General features: G+C 38.0%; 1 protein-coding gene and 1 pseudogene across 1 annotated transcript in view; one reads left to right on the forward strand and one right to left on the reverse strand.

The window, feature by feature from the left end:
* Nucleotides 1-14,307, reverse strand: part of ADAM9 (ADAM metallopeptidase domain 9) — a 109,916-nt gene that overhangs the window by 52,540 nt on the left and 43,069 nt on the right. Inside the window, exons 10-12 of the mRNA XM_065899822.1 lie at nucleotides 11,492-11,573; nucleotides 10,829-10,962; nucleotides 4,067-4,238 (exon numbers count right to left, since the gene is read on the reverse strand). Of these exons, the coding sequence (XP_065755894.1) occupies nucleotides 4,067-4,238; nucleotides 10,829-10,962; nucleotides 11,492-11,573 (388 nt within the window). The remainder of the gene's footprint in view (nucleotides 1-4,066; nucleotides 4,239-10,828; nucleotides 10,963-11,491; nucleotides 11,574-14,307) is intronic.
* LOC136141823 (large ribosomal subunit protein eL39-like) lies at nucleotides 13,269-13,426 on the forward strand (annotated as a pseudogene).

A 14,307-nucleotide genomic window follows, 5' to 3' on the forward strand; every position in this document is an offset into this window, starting at 1 on the left:
TGGCTCCAGCCACTTGGGCTCTGTAGTTTGCAGCATGCGGGCTCTCTAGTTGAGGGGCGTGAGCTCATTGTTTGTGGTGCGGACTTAGTTGCCCCAAGGCATGTGGGATCTTAGTTCCCTGACCAGGGATCGAACCTGCGTCCCCTGCATTGTAAGGTGGATTCTTTACCACTGGACCACCAGGGAAGTCCCTCCATTTATTATTATTTCTTTTAAGTCTTTATTGAATTTGTTACAACATTGCTTCTGTTTCATGCTTTGGTTTTTTGGCCCGAGGCATGTGGAATCTTAACTCCCTGACCAGGGATTGAACCCACACCCCCTTCATTGGCAGGCAAAGTCCTAACCACTGGACCACCAGGGAAGTCCCTCTAGTTATTATTGAAATGGCAAACATTATTGAAATGGCAAAACCACAGATGGAAGCCAGGGGCAGGGATAAGGGCTGGAGTCAGGGTGGGTGTAATTACAACAAGGTAGCAGGAGGGTATTCTTTTGTGGTGATGGAACAGTTCTGTATTTTAATTGAGGTGGTGGTTACATAAATCTATATGTGGAATAAAACTGCATAAAAGTTCACACACACACACCAATGCAGGTTAAAATGGTAAAAGCTGAATAAAGTCTGTAATCTAGTTAACATACCAATGTCAGTGTCCTGGTTTTTATACTGCACTATAACTATATAATTTGTCACCCTTTGGGGGAAACTGGACAAAAAATACATAGGACTCTTTGGACTGTTTTTCCAATGGTCTGTCAGTTTATAATAATTTCATAATAAAAATTTGAAAATTTGAAAAATGATCTATACCTGCACCATATAAAATATTAAGTCAAAATGTATCATAAACCTAAATGTAAAACCTAAAACAATGGACTCCCCTGGTGGCACAGTGTCCAATGCAGGGGACAGAGGTTCGAGCCCTGGTCCGGGAAGATCCCACATGACGTGGAGCAACTAAGCCCATGCGCCACAACTACTGAGCCTGTGCTCTAGAGCCCGTGAGGCACAACTACTGAGCCCACGTGCCACAACTAGCAAAGCCCGTGCGCCTGGAGCCTGTGCACCGCAACGAAGAGTAGCGCCCCCTCGCCACAACTAGAGAAAGCCTGTGTGTAGCAACAAAGACCTAATGCAACCAAAAATAAATAAATAAAATCGAAATAAATTTATTTTTTTAAAAGAACTAAAATGATAAAGCTTCTAGGAGAAAACATTTGAAATCTTGGACTAGGCAAAGATTTCTTAGATGTAACACCAAAAGCACAAAAACATATGTCTCACATAGGCAAACAGGTATCAAAACCTAACTTGTATGTGTTAAATGGGTATAGCTCATTGTTGACAAGTGTTTATAATTGCCTGTTTCTTACCCTTTGCTTTGTCTTGACCAAACTTTAGTGAGCCTTCTCTCTTTCCTATATAGGCCCTTGAACTCTGTTTGTCTCCACAAAAAAAAAGGGAACAAGTATCCCCACCCCTTCCCAGCTTCTCCTGGCAATCAGCTGACCAAAAGGCAACTTCTTATCAGACCTCACTGGCTTTTCTCCCCTGCTTATCCAGCTTCCCCATAAAAGATTCTGATTATCTCTGTTTGCTCCCACATTTACCCTATAAAAGAAAAACCTTTTTGTTTGATTTTGAGACGCTTCCAGATGTCTGAGGTCAGTGTGTTCTCCCTACTACAATAGTCTTTCTTTTGGATAAAGCCTTTTCTTATCTAAGTCCGAATTTGGGGTGGGTTTTTTTTTGACACTGTATTCAATTATACTTCACTACAGCTGTTAATTTTTTTTCACAACTCCTGTGCAAGACAGACAGATGGCTTCATAAAAGAAAAGAGAATCCGGAAATAGACTATGTATACAGGAATTTTGTTTATGGTGAAAGTACCATTTTAAATGGTTTTGCAACAACTGACAATTAATGGGTAAAAGTTAATGCTCTAGCTCACTCCACATGACCCCCCCACACCAATTATAGAGCTAATACAAAAAACTGTAATTACAAAAATGCTAGAAAAAATTATAGAGGGGCTATATGATGATAATCTTGAAACACGAGTAAAACTTGTACCTTGCTCAGTTAACAAAACTATGGGGGACACTAAATGCCATGACATATTGTTGGTAAAATTGCAAACTGACACAGCCTTTTTGTAGGAAATTTGGTAGTCTCTAATAAAATGAAAAACATGCATACTTTGCAATTCAATAATTCTACCTTTATATAATTATCTTAGAGAAATACTTGTATATGTATGTATGCGCACACACACACACACACACACGTGGAGCATATACAAGGATGTACTGTTTGCAACAGAAAAATACTAACTACAGTGAGTAAGTGTCCTTTAATGAGAGTATGGTGAAATAAATCACAGTATATCCTTATACTGAAATACTAATCAGCAGATTAAAGGATTATGTGTAAATAACATAATGACGTGGAAAAAATCTGTAGGATATATTAATAGAAAAAAACCTCTGCATGCAATGGATTAAGTCGGATTTCATTTATGGAAAAAAATAAAATCCTAAAACAAACCCAACTATGGTGCAAATGTACATACTGTATATAGATATATAAATGCATAGAATAAAATCTGTAAAGAAACACACTAAACTTATAAGAATGATTACCACTGCAGAAGGAAGTGAAAAAATGTATGGGAGAAATAAAGGGAAATTTTGCTTGTGCTTGCTATTTGAAACTTTTATACCAAGAAAAACACCTGTGATATTTGAGGGGGAAGAGGTACTTTTTTCAAGAGTAATTTGTAGTGCAAAAGCTCGAGAAGCAAATATAGACTATTTCAATTAGCTCGATAATGAAGTAAACAGTGAGGAGAAATCAAAACATATATAATATTTTAGAAGAACGCCTGGAAAGAAGAGCTTGGTCATCCTAACAGTATAACATTAATTTAGAGACTAAACATAACCTCATTAGGCTTTATTTTCCTCACTTGAAAATGAGAATATAAAGAAATATCAACCTCCTAGAGTTATTGTGAGGATCATACCATGGAAAACATTTAGCAGAGGCTGCTGACATGCAGCAATAGTGCAATGAAGGCCCATGACAATTTCGTCATAAAATACATACTGCCTGGCAATTCCCTGGTGGTCCAGTGGTTAGGACTCTGTGCTCTCACTGCCGAGGGCCCAGGTTAGACCCCTGGTTGGGAAACTAAGATCTCACAAGCCAAGCGGCACGCCCCTCCCCCGCAGAAAACAAAAACAAAAAAACATACTGCCTTTCTAGAATGTAAAGCCTTCTGGCAAAAGCCAGGGATGTGTGGTCAGGTAAGGGAGAAGAAGCAGCACTTGTGGAAAAGATTGAGAATATAGTAAAGTTTACATACAATTGAACCAATTTCTTTAAAATTTAAATTTTTTTAATTTTTGAAATTTAATTAAAATTTTTTCCTCCTAAGCCTTGTCTAGGAAGTCTTAAGTAGGCCATTTTGAGAGAATGGCTGAGATATAGAAGAAGAAGAATAAAGATGGGCACAGACTTATGGCAGTAAGTGTAGGTAACAGGTGTGAGAAAGCCAGAGAGCGGTAGGTGAACTGAAGCTTACTAAAGGGAGAACGTTAATTTGAGTAGCAAGAACTTTGTTAATGAAGAACTCTGGACAATGGGCCAGCTTTAATTTATTATTAAAATGAGGTCAACTGAATAAATGTTTCTGCAATGGCAGTGCCAGAATAGTAAAAGCTTCTAAGTAAAGAGCCAAGAGAAAAACTGATTCGTTCTTTAAAATAAATAAATGACTAAGTAACCATAACAGAAATGGTAGAAGGTAGCAAAAAAACAGAAGAATAAACATGGTGCTTTCCTGGACACCAAAACAGATGACACCATTGGTTATGTTCTAGGAAGGAGGGGATGATCAATCCCAGGAACATTATGCCCACAAGCAAAATACCAATCCTCATTTTGCCACTAAATTTTACTTTAGCTCCTATGCTAGAGTTGCCCAAAGCGAGCTATTTTATTCTTTTGCAAATCCCAAGGTAACTTCGCAAAGCAAACATCACACATTAAACTGACCTTTGGAGTACCGCAGTCACACTCTTCCCCAGGGTCCACCAATTTATTACCACAGAAAGGAACACTGTAAGCTTCGTCAGGCTTTGGAATATTAAGAAGGCAGTTTCCACCTTTATTTAAAGTTAACTTCTCAAAGTCTTCTGCACTGCAGGTGCTGAAGTTTCTGGAACCTCTGTAATAAACATGAAGAAAAAGATCTTAAGTCATAGCAATTACTCACTTTGAAAATCTTAAGTCATGTCTTCAACCATCAAGAAGTGAACATTTAAAATGGCAGAGGGGGCTTCCCTGGTGGCGCAGTGGTTGGGAGGCCGCCTGTCGATGCAGGGGACACGGGTTCGTGCCCCGGTCCAGGAAGATCCCACATGCCGCAGAGCGGCTGGGCCTGTGAGCCATGGCCACTGAGCCTGCACGTCCGGAGCCTGTGCTCTGCAACAGGAGAGGCCACAACAGTGAGAGGCCCGTGTACCACAAAAAAAAAATTAAAATAAAATAAAATAAAATGGCAAAAAATAAAATGGCAGAAGATACCGAAAATATTCACAGAATCATAAATCTCAGCATCAGAAGAGACCTCAAAAATTATCTAGTCCTCTCTAGAATTAAGTTTTATTTGTCTTCCATAGTAAAGGTTCTTCAAATATGTGAAACGAGCTCTGTTTCCCCGACCTCTTTTCACTCTGTTGAAGTGACATTCCTGCGCTCCCCTCACTAACACTTACTAGGAGCTATGTGACAATAATGTGACTCCAGCGATGATGCACGCACTATAGCTACCAAGAAGCAGCATGCACAGGGCAGAATTTCAGCTACAGCTTGAGGTTTAAATGCCTCTGATGGTAATTTCTAAGAACTGTAGTTAATACTCTGAAGGCTAGATGGGCTTCTAGAAACGGTCCAACTTGAACTATGGGATATTTATACGAACACAATTTTGATGTGTTTCTATGTGTTGCTGGGTTGTTTTTAGTTATTGTTTTACTCAATAATGATATTTTTAGATAGTCCCACTGGCTAGGTCCACTTTTGAAGACTAGTGGGAGACACACTCATCTATAAAACAAGAACCTTTGAGAAATCCAAGTCACATTAAAATTTTATTGGGGGCGTTTGGTGCCCTGAAAGAATCTCTTTTTCATCAGTTTGAGCAATGGTACCAAAAGTAACAGTGGGAATGAGAACCATGTTACGTTACAGTGATTGAGAAAGCATTCCTATTGATTCCATGTCTTCTGTACACCCAAGGAATCTAAGAAACAGACTTTCTGGGAGACTTTGTCCCTTGGGTAAACTCTTCTTTGCTAACCGGCCCAGAGTCTCCCAGGAAGTAGACAGTCCTGGCTCCTGGCTCTTCGGACTGGAAAGCAGTCACACAGACAGTAAAGACCTAGCACAAGATTTCCGACAATGACAAAAACACTCGCTTTCCACATTCTTCTTTTTCTTGCTACTCTCTGCTTAGGAGTATTGTAAGGAGGAGTCCTTTTGTACAACACTGTTCCTTCAACAAATATTTGTAGAACATCTATCATGTACAAGGCACTCTTCTTCATGCGCGGGAGAAAACAGTAAACAAGGCAGACAAAAATCCCCGCCCCTGTGAAGGCAACATTCTACTGAGTGAAACAGACTATAAACATAATGAAGAAATAAATTCAATAGTACGTTAGAAGACAAGTCACGTTGGGGAAAAAGATGAGGCGGTGAAGAGGACGACCTCTGCAGGGGGAGGAGCGACTACAGTTTTTCAAAGAGCTGTCAGGACAGGCACTTCAAATACTGAGACAACTGAATCAAAACTGGATTTCTAGGGGAAGAACATTACCGGCAGAAGAAACAGTAAGTGCAAAAGCCCGAAGGGAGAAGCCTGCCTGTTCAAGGAACAGATAAGGAAGCCAGCATGGCTGGAGTGGAGTGAGACAGTGAGGGATACAGACAGCAAGGTGGGAAGAGGCCATTGCAAGAATCTGACTTTTTACGATGAGTGAAGTAAGGAGGGGGGAATGACACAATGGAAAGCGTGAAGCAGGAATGATGTGATCTGATTTACGTTTTAATAAAATCACCATGTTTGCTATGTTAAGCAGGAAGAAGTCCACTCAACAGATGATGACGGACCAACGTGGCAGTGGTGAAAGCAGTAAGAAGGTTTTGGATTATTTATATGGTTTAAAGAACTAGGTATTAAGGCAAAGAATGTGAGAAAAGAGAAGTCAAGGGTGACTGAGATTTTTGTCCTGAGCTACTAGAAGGAGGCGCTATCATTAACTATCACGGGAAGATGGGGGCAGAGCAGGTTTTAGGAAGGACAACAAGAGTTTGAGTCTAAGGACCTCAAGTAGAAATGTCAAACTAGAGCATGTGGAAATTATCTGATAAACAAGGAGACTTCAATTTAAACAATCGTTTTTTTATTTCCTATTATTGTTCTTTATATGGCTAGTACATTGCCTACCACACAGTACATATTCAATAATGTTTTCTGTAAGAATATATTAATCAGCTGATAGTCACAGGAGTTGTACAGACATATGTGTATATTTCCTACACTTGAGCTCCTAATTTTAATCTACAAAGTTCACCACTTCTGAACAGATTATTTTTGAAATAAGCTTGTTATACAGTCCTTGGAACACATTTTCTCATAGAAACAATGTTTTATATGTGTGATCCTAAAGCAATCTACAAAAAAGAAAAAAATCTGTTTCACCCACAATGAAGTTGACTATCATACTGAAAAGGATAACAAAATCATAACCGCTTCTTATGCTGTTTAGTATGCGGAGATAATAACAAACATCCCCACGTTGGCCTTCACTAACACTGTGGATAATAAAATGGAGATATTCTCTCCCTAGTCATCCTTGGATGTCACCTACAGTAATAAGAAGGATGATCTTTCTCCTGATACTCGGCTTGAATAATAGCAACTAAAGTACCCCTACTCTCTATCACTTCTGGGTACTAAGATATGAATCTAAAGCATCTCCGAATCCCTTTTGTCACATCTAGGTGAGTTTTATAAAACTGATTCAAAAGGAGATAGATGGGACTAACAGTGATGGAAATGGTCTACCAGGATATGACCAAGAAAACCCAACTATCGTTTAAAACATTCTCTCTATGACTAATCTGGAAATAACCAAAACACATTTCCACCACTACCATCCTAATCCCCACAGCCTAGGAACAGGAAGTCCTAAGAAAGAACTCTAAGTGATGGCACTTAATTAGATTATTTTTTTTTTTAATAGAGCACTCTTTTAAAAGCCTCCGATTATGGAGGCTTTCTGATGTAGGTGGCATTGAGGGACAGAGTTAAGAAAGCCATTTCTCTAGAAAGGTACCTCCCAGGAAGAGCACCCCTCACACGTTCAGGAAGCCAAGAGCAGTGTGTGAGGGGAATACTACCAGGTCCCTCAAATATCTTAAATAATGATAAAAAATTATATTACAAAGTTAGATTATCCACTTTTTAAACAGAACTGGATCCAACCGATTATCTGTAAAAACTCTAGCATCTATATCACTTGCATCTAAAAACAAAAGCCTAACTTATAACAGTCAACTAATGTTCATGAAATAGCATATGAAGTAGAAGGTGGGAAATCTGTCCTCAAAAAGAAGATTTAATACGCCAAAGATAACATAATTCTACTTCTCAAATTATTTCTTACCAAAAATTGTTCAAATACAATGTCCAATACTTTATCAAAACATAACATGAAGACACAAGATACTGTGAGAACAACTATAAAAAAATTAAAAGACACCATAAGGGGAAAAAAAAAAACAGATATAGTCCCATAAAGTCTCTAGATACTAGAATTATCAAACAATAACCCAGAAAGAGAAAATCTGTGCTTCCTATGGTCAGAGAGAAAAATGAGAAGCTTGAAAATTTTAGCAGGGAACTAAAATCCACAGTTGTAATACAGCAGATTTGATGTGTTTTTCTAAAACACATTCTTTACACATTTAAAATACCCTGAAATTGAGATTCATCTTAAAATTTGAATTAACTTGATAGTCACCATTTTTTCATTCTAAGTGGTATGTTAATAATGGTATCTTATAATCAGTGTCACCTACATTTGCATAAATACAGCATATTAGTGATCATATTAAACATAAGTAGATTAAATGATTCAATTAAGAGACAAATATTGCCAGGCTAGATTAAGAAAATAAAGCCTAAATATAGGTTGTTTAGAAACATATATCTAAAACACAAGAATAAAGAAAAGTTCAAAGTAAAGGAATAGAAAACATATACTGTCAACATTACCAAAACAAAAAAACCAAAAAAAACAAATCTGGGACAGCTAAATTAATATCAGACAAAACTGACCACTCGAGCTAATGCAATAAAAAAGGAAATGAAAGACATACAAATTGGGAAGAAAGAAACAAAACTGTCTTTGTTTGCAGATCTCCGCCTGCTGCTGGACTGCTGCAGCTTGTGCCCAGACCCACGCTGAGTGCCCACACCAGCCCCTCTTGTCCCAGCACTGCTCCCCTCCACCCCGGGGAGAGGGTGCTGGTGCTGGGAAAGGGGACAGCACACACTTAAAGGGAAAAGAGCAGGCTCAGACCCAACCCTCAGCGCTTGTGCTCCAGCAACTGGGGACCAAACCCCAGGCCCGATAGGGCAGTGTTGCCACTGAGCAGAGGGGAAGTCCCGTCACAAACCCAGCTCCAGCTCCAGCCCCTCCATCCCCAGTCCCAACCCCTGCCAAGGTGATAGCTTCCAGCTCACGTTGAGGAAAGACATGACTTGTGTTCATGTCAAATCCAGCTCTCCTGTGAAAATACAAATAACGCAATTTTAAAAACGGGCCATACACCACATTAACAAATTGAAGAATAAAAACCATATGATCATCTCTATAGATGCAGAAAAAGGTTTTGATAAAATTCAATATCTGTTTAGGACAAAAACTCTTCAGAAAGTAGGCAGAGAGGGAACATACCTCAATATAATAAAGGCCATATAGGACAAATCCACAGCTAACATCATTCTCAATGGTGAAAAGCTGAAAGCATTTCCTCTAAGATCAGGAATAAAACAAGTATGCCCACTCTCGCAACTTTTATTCAACATAGCTTTGGAAGTCCTAGCCACAGCAGTCAGAGAAGAAAAGGAAATAAAAGGAATTCAAATTGAAAGAGAAGAAGTAAAACTGTCACTGTTTGAAGATGACATGATGCTATACACAGAAAATCCTAAAGACCCTACCGGAAAACTACTAGAGCTCATCAATGAATTCGGTAAAGTTGCAGGATACAAAATTAAAGCACAGAAATCTATTGCATCTCTATACACTAACAACAAAATATCAGAAAGTAAAATTAAGGAAACAATCCCATTTACCATCACATCAAAGAATAAAATACCCAGGAATAAACCAACTTAAGGAGGCAAAAGACCTGTACTCCAAAAACTATAAGACACTGATGAAGGAAGTTGAAGATGACACGAACAGATAGAAAGATATACCGTGTTCTTGGATTGGAAGAATCAATATTGTTAAAATGACCATACTATTCAAGGCAATCTACAGATTCAATGCAATCCCTATCAAATTACCAATGGACAAAAAATTTTAAAACTTGCATGGAAACACAAAGACCCTGAATAGCCAAAACAATCTTGAGAAAGAAGAATGGAGCTGAAGGAATCACACTTCCTAACTTCAGACTATATTACAAAGCTACAGTCATCAAAACAGTATGGTACTGGCACAAAAACAGAAATATAGATCAATGGAACAGGACAGAAAGCCACAGAAATAAGCCCACACACTTATGGTCAATTAATCTATGACAAGGGAGGCAAGAATATACAATGGAGAAAAGACAGCCTCTTCAATTAGTGGTGCTGGGAAAACTGGACAGCTACATGTAATAGAATGAAATTAGAACATTCTCTAACACCATATACAGAAATAAAGTCATAATGGATTAAAGACCTAAATATAAGACCAGATACTATAAAACTCTTAGAGGAAAACACAGGCAGAAAACTTGTTGACATAAATTGCAGCAATATTTTTTGGATCCCTCTCCAAAAAATGAGTAACAGAAATAAAAACAAAAAATAAACAAATGGGGCCTAATTAAACTTAAAAGTTTTTGCACAGCAAAGGAAACCATAAACAAAACGAAAAGACAACCTACGGACTGGGAGATAATATTAGCAAACGATGCAACCAACAAGGGATTAATTTCCAAAATACACAAACAGCTCATATTGCTTAACATCAAAAAAAAAACATCCCAATCAAAAAAATGGGCAGAAGATTTAAACAGACATTTCTCCAAAGAAGACATACAGATCACCAACAGGCACATGAAAAGATGCTTAATATCGCTATTATTAGAGAAATGCAAATCAAAACTCAATGAGTTATCACCTCACACCAGTCAGAATGGCAATCACTAAAAAGTCTACAAATAATAAACGCTGGAGAGGGTGTGGAGAAAAAGGAACCCTCCTATACTGTTGGTGGGAATGCAAATTGATGCAGCCACTATGGAAAACAGTGTGAACGTTCCTTAAAAAACTAAAAATAGAGCTACCATATGATCCTGCAATCCCATTCCTGGGCATACACCTGGGGAAAACTCTAATCCAAAAAGATACACATTACTCCAATCCAAACAATTCATTGTTTATTTTTAGCATTAAACAAATGTTCAATAAATAGTTTTAAAAAAGAAAAAGGAGAAAGAATAAAGAGAAAGAATTCAGTTACTCACGATGCTCCTGAATTCATGATGCAGCTCTTTGCTCCACAATAACAATCTCTCCCATCATCATGATTCATTCCAAGGTTATGACCCAACTCATGAGCAACAATGGATGCAAATGTCTCCACCGTGATTTGCCCAAACTGCCCAAACACAGGAAGGTATTCATTAGGTTTCTGAACAAAAAGGATATGCTTTTTGTTTCTCAGATTACTTTTTCACAAAAGGAAATTCATCACTACAATATTGATAGCCTACGTAATAAAGCAAGCATCCAACATCAGTGTGTAGACATTGCAGTCTAGTAGGAAACTGGTGTGACTTAACATACTGATGATAGAGACAGACACTTTAAGCAACAGATCAATTCCTTTAGCACCAACAGATTATTCATGGTGGTTGATGGGAAAACAAGTTCATGGTTCTGACTTAATTTTCTCAAATGGAACCTCTGTTTCCTCATCCATAAAAAGTGAGGCGCTAATAAACACACAATAAATATTAGAAAACTTAATCCAGTCTCCAGGGAAAGAACACATCTGCCACTTCTACCATGTCCCTCATAATAGCCAAAATATCGCTGTAAGGACTAGGAGAGGAATTATAGAGTCACTGAATGCTGGACATTTCCTAATGCAGATTCCAAAGATGAACGTCAAGAACAAGACATACCACGTTAATCCCGCCCGCGTGGCTCCTTGAACACACTGTTCCCACAAACGCCATTCCCGCGGTCCCACCAAAACCTTTCTTCCTAAATGAAGAGAACAGGTAAAAGTTATAAAATGTACTTGGGGAGGAAAAGGTACACATTGCTCCTATTTCTTTGGGTAATCTTAAACTGATTGGTAGACCCTACAAAAACGGGGAGAAAAATGGCAAAGGTAAATAACATTTTAAAAATCACAATTCAATTAAAGACATCTCTTTTTTATTATCAGAGTGGAGATTAATATTACAAATTCATTTTTCAGACAAATGAAGATACATTTTTGATATCAAACCAATTTGTTTTGTACCTTCTAGATGAAAAAACCTTCCTAAAATGCAGTGTTATCTATTTATTCAAAAACTCTATTGAGATCATGTAACAAAATGACATATTCACACAGGAGGCTGCAGGCAGGGAGCACAGGAAACAGAAGAGTCACGATGGTCTCCGTATGGCTGCTCAATCATCGCGGACACACCTGTATCTAAGGACCTGGTCCCTCTGCCTGGAACTCTCCTCCCCAATATACAGCCCTAACTCACTCCCTCACCTGCTTCAGGTCTTTACACAAAGGTCATCTTCTCATTGAGGCCTTCCCTCGCCAAGTTACCTAAAATGTCAACCTCACTCCCCCCAATTCTTCTATCTCTACCCTCCCTGCTTTATTTTTCCTCCTTACTACTTATCATTATTTAGCATATTATATACACTTATTTATCTCACTTATGAGGTAAATCTCCTCCACCACAATATGAACTCCATGAGAGCAAGAATTTTTGTCTGTTTTGTTCACTGCTATACCCCAGAGCCTAGGAATACATCTAATAAATATCTTTTAAATGAATGAACAAACCCTTCTCTCGGGCATCTGAACAGCCAGGACAAGAGGCCTAGAGATATTGACATAAGGGGATCGCCAAGAAAACATTTTAGCCAGATCACCCTGTAGTGAACCCCACAGTCCCCAAGCCCCACTTATGTCCTCAATGCTTCCGAAAGGAATTTTAGTACCCCATTCCTAACCACAAACAACCAGGGATTATCTGACATCTGGGAAACGCCTCTAACATGGCAGATGGAGACCAAACAGAGGAGACAGCTTGGTAGGTGTGGCTGGGCAGAGCACAGGGAGTGTGCCTGGTGCCTGTTCCTTTTGTGAGTGAGAAGGCATGCTCACTGCCAGGGTATGAGGACACTTCCAGGTACAATTTTACTAAAAATTAATTAAAATGTCAGGATCAAGCTTTTGTGGTTATGGGGCCATAAAAATCCATTTAGGCATTCTCAGTGCCTTGCTTTAAATTAACTGGTATGACTAAATAAATAAGTAAATAAATAATTTAATTAAATCAAGGGAAATTTCTCCTCAGAAAAAATTTTTAGTTTTAGGTACCATCAGCATTAAGGAAGGCAAAAATTATTACATAAAACATTTTTTGGCGAAAAGTCAGCCCACCAACCAGAAGATTTTTAAGAAGCAAGAAATTTTTTTAGTATTTTTAAGTGAGGGTTTTGTATTAACTTTTGGAATATATTTGTATTAAGTGATTACATAAGCTTAAGTTTTATGGTGGTTCCATGAAAACACTATGTAGAAAGAAGGAAATTTTAAAAAATATATCAGAAATATCTCAAAGAGAGTTTAAAAAATTATTATATCCATGAAATAAGAATTTGACCAGCTCTCTTCTCTTCTCTTCTCCGCCATCCTATGTACGGTTAAATTTGCTCCTCGCCATGTCTTCTCACAAGACTTTTAGGATCAAGCGATCCCTGGTCAAGAAACAAAAGCAGGGAATCATCACATTCCCCAGTGGATTCAAATGAAGACTGGTAATAAAATCAGGTACAACTCCAAGAGAAGACATTGGAGAAGAACCAAGCTAGGTCTGTAAGGAGCCTCGCATATGAGGTGGCGCACGTTTTTCCTGGGTCAAGGACACTTGCATCTTACCATATCACTCTGAGAACATCACTACTACCCAAACAGCTGGATGGGTTTTATTAGGAAAGTGATATTTCTATTTGTGTCAGTGTTTCTGCACTAATGCTTTGGCTCAGTAGTAAATATGTGGAACCTTTTGTTGGGATAAAAAAAAAAAGAATTTGACCATATAAAAATTTTAAGGGGGACAAAAAAGAGCTAAATATTAAACATTAAAAATAAGATAGCTGAAATGAAAAACTCAATAAAAACCTTAGAAGGTAAATTTAAAGAAATATCCAGAAAGCAGAACAAAAAGACAAAGAGAAGGAGACAAAAGATAATAAAATTAGAGGACAAGTACAGGAAACTCAATAGCCGAGTAAAAGGAATCCCAGAAGGAATGAAGAATAAAAATAAAGAGGATGAAATTATCTACAAAATAATTTGAGAAAAATTCCTAAAACTGCAGTTTCAAGATTGAAATTACCCACTAAGAACACTACACAATGAGTGATAAAAGACTTACACCAAAGCATAGCATCAGGAAAATTTAGAAGCCTGGGAACCAAGAGAAGATCCTACAAGTTTCCAAAGAAGAAAAAAAAAAAAAAGGCCACATACAAAAGATCAGGAATCAAAGTGAATTAAAGCTTCTCAATAGTAATTCTGGAAGTCAAAAGACAATGGCCATGCCTTCAAAATTCCGAAGGAAAAAATTTCGTGCCTAGAATTTTATACTCAGCAAAATAACCTGAAATTTACAAAACAAACTAGAAAGCACACCTCTGAAAAACCAAGTTACTTAAGCCCTAGGATAATCAGAGTTCAAATTGAGATAATTTTTTTAAT

The sequence above is a fragment of the Phocoena phocoena genome, chromosome 21, assembly GCF_963924675.1.
Source record: "Phocoena phocoena chromosome 21, mPhoPho1.1, whole genome shotgun sequence".
Lineage (NCBI taxonomy): Eukaryota > Metazoa > Chordata > Mammalia > Artiodactyla > Phocoenidae > Phocoena > Phocoena phocoena.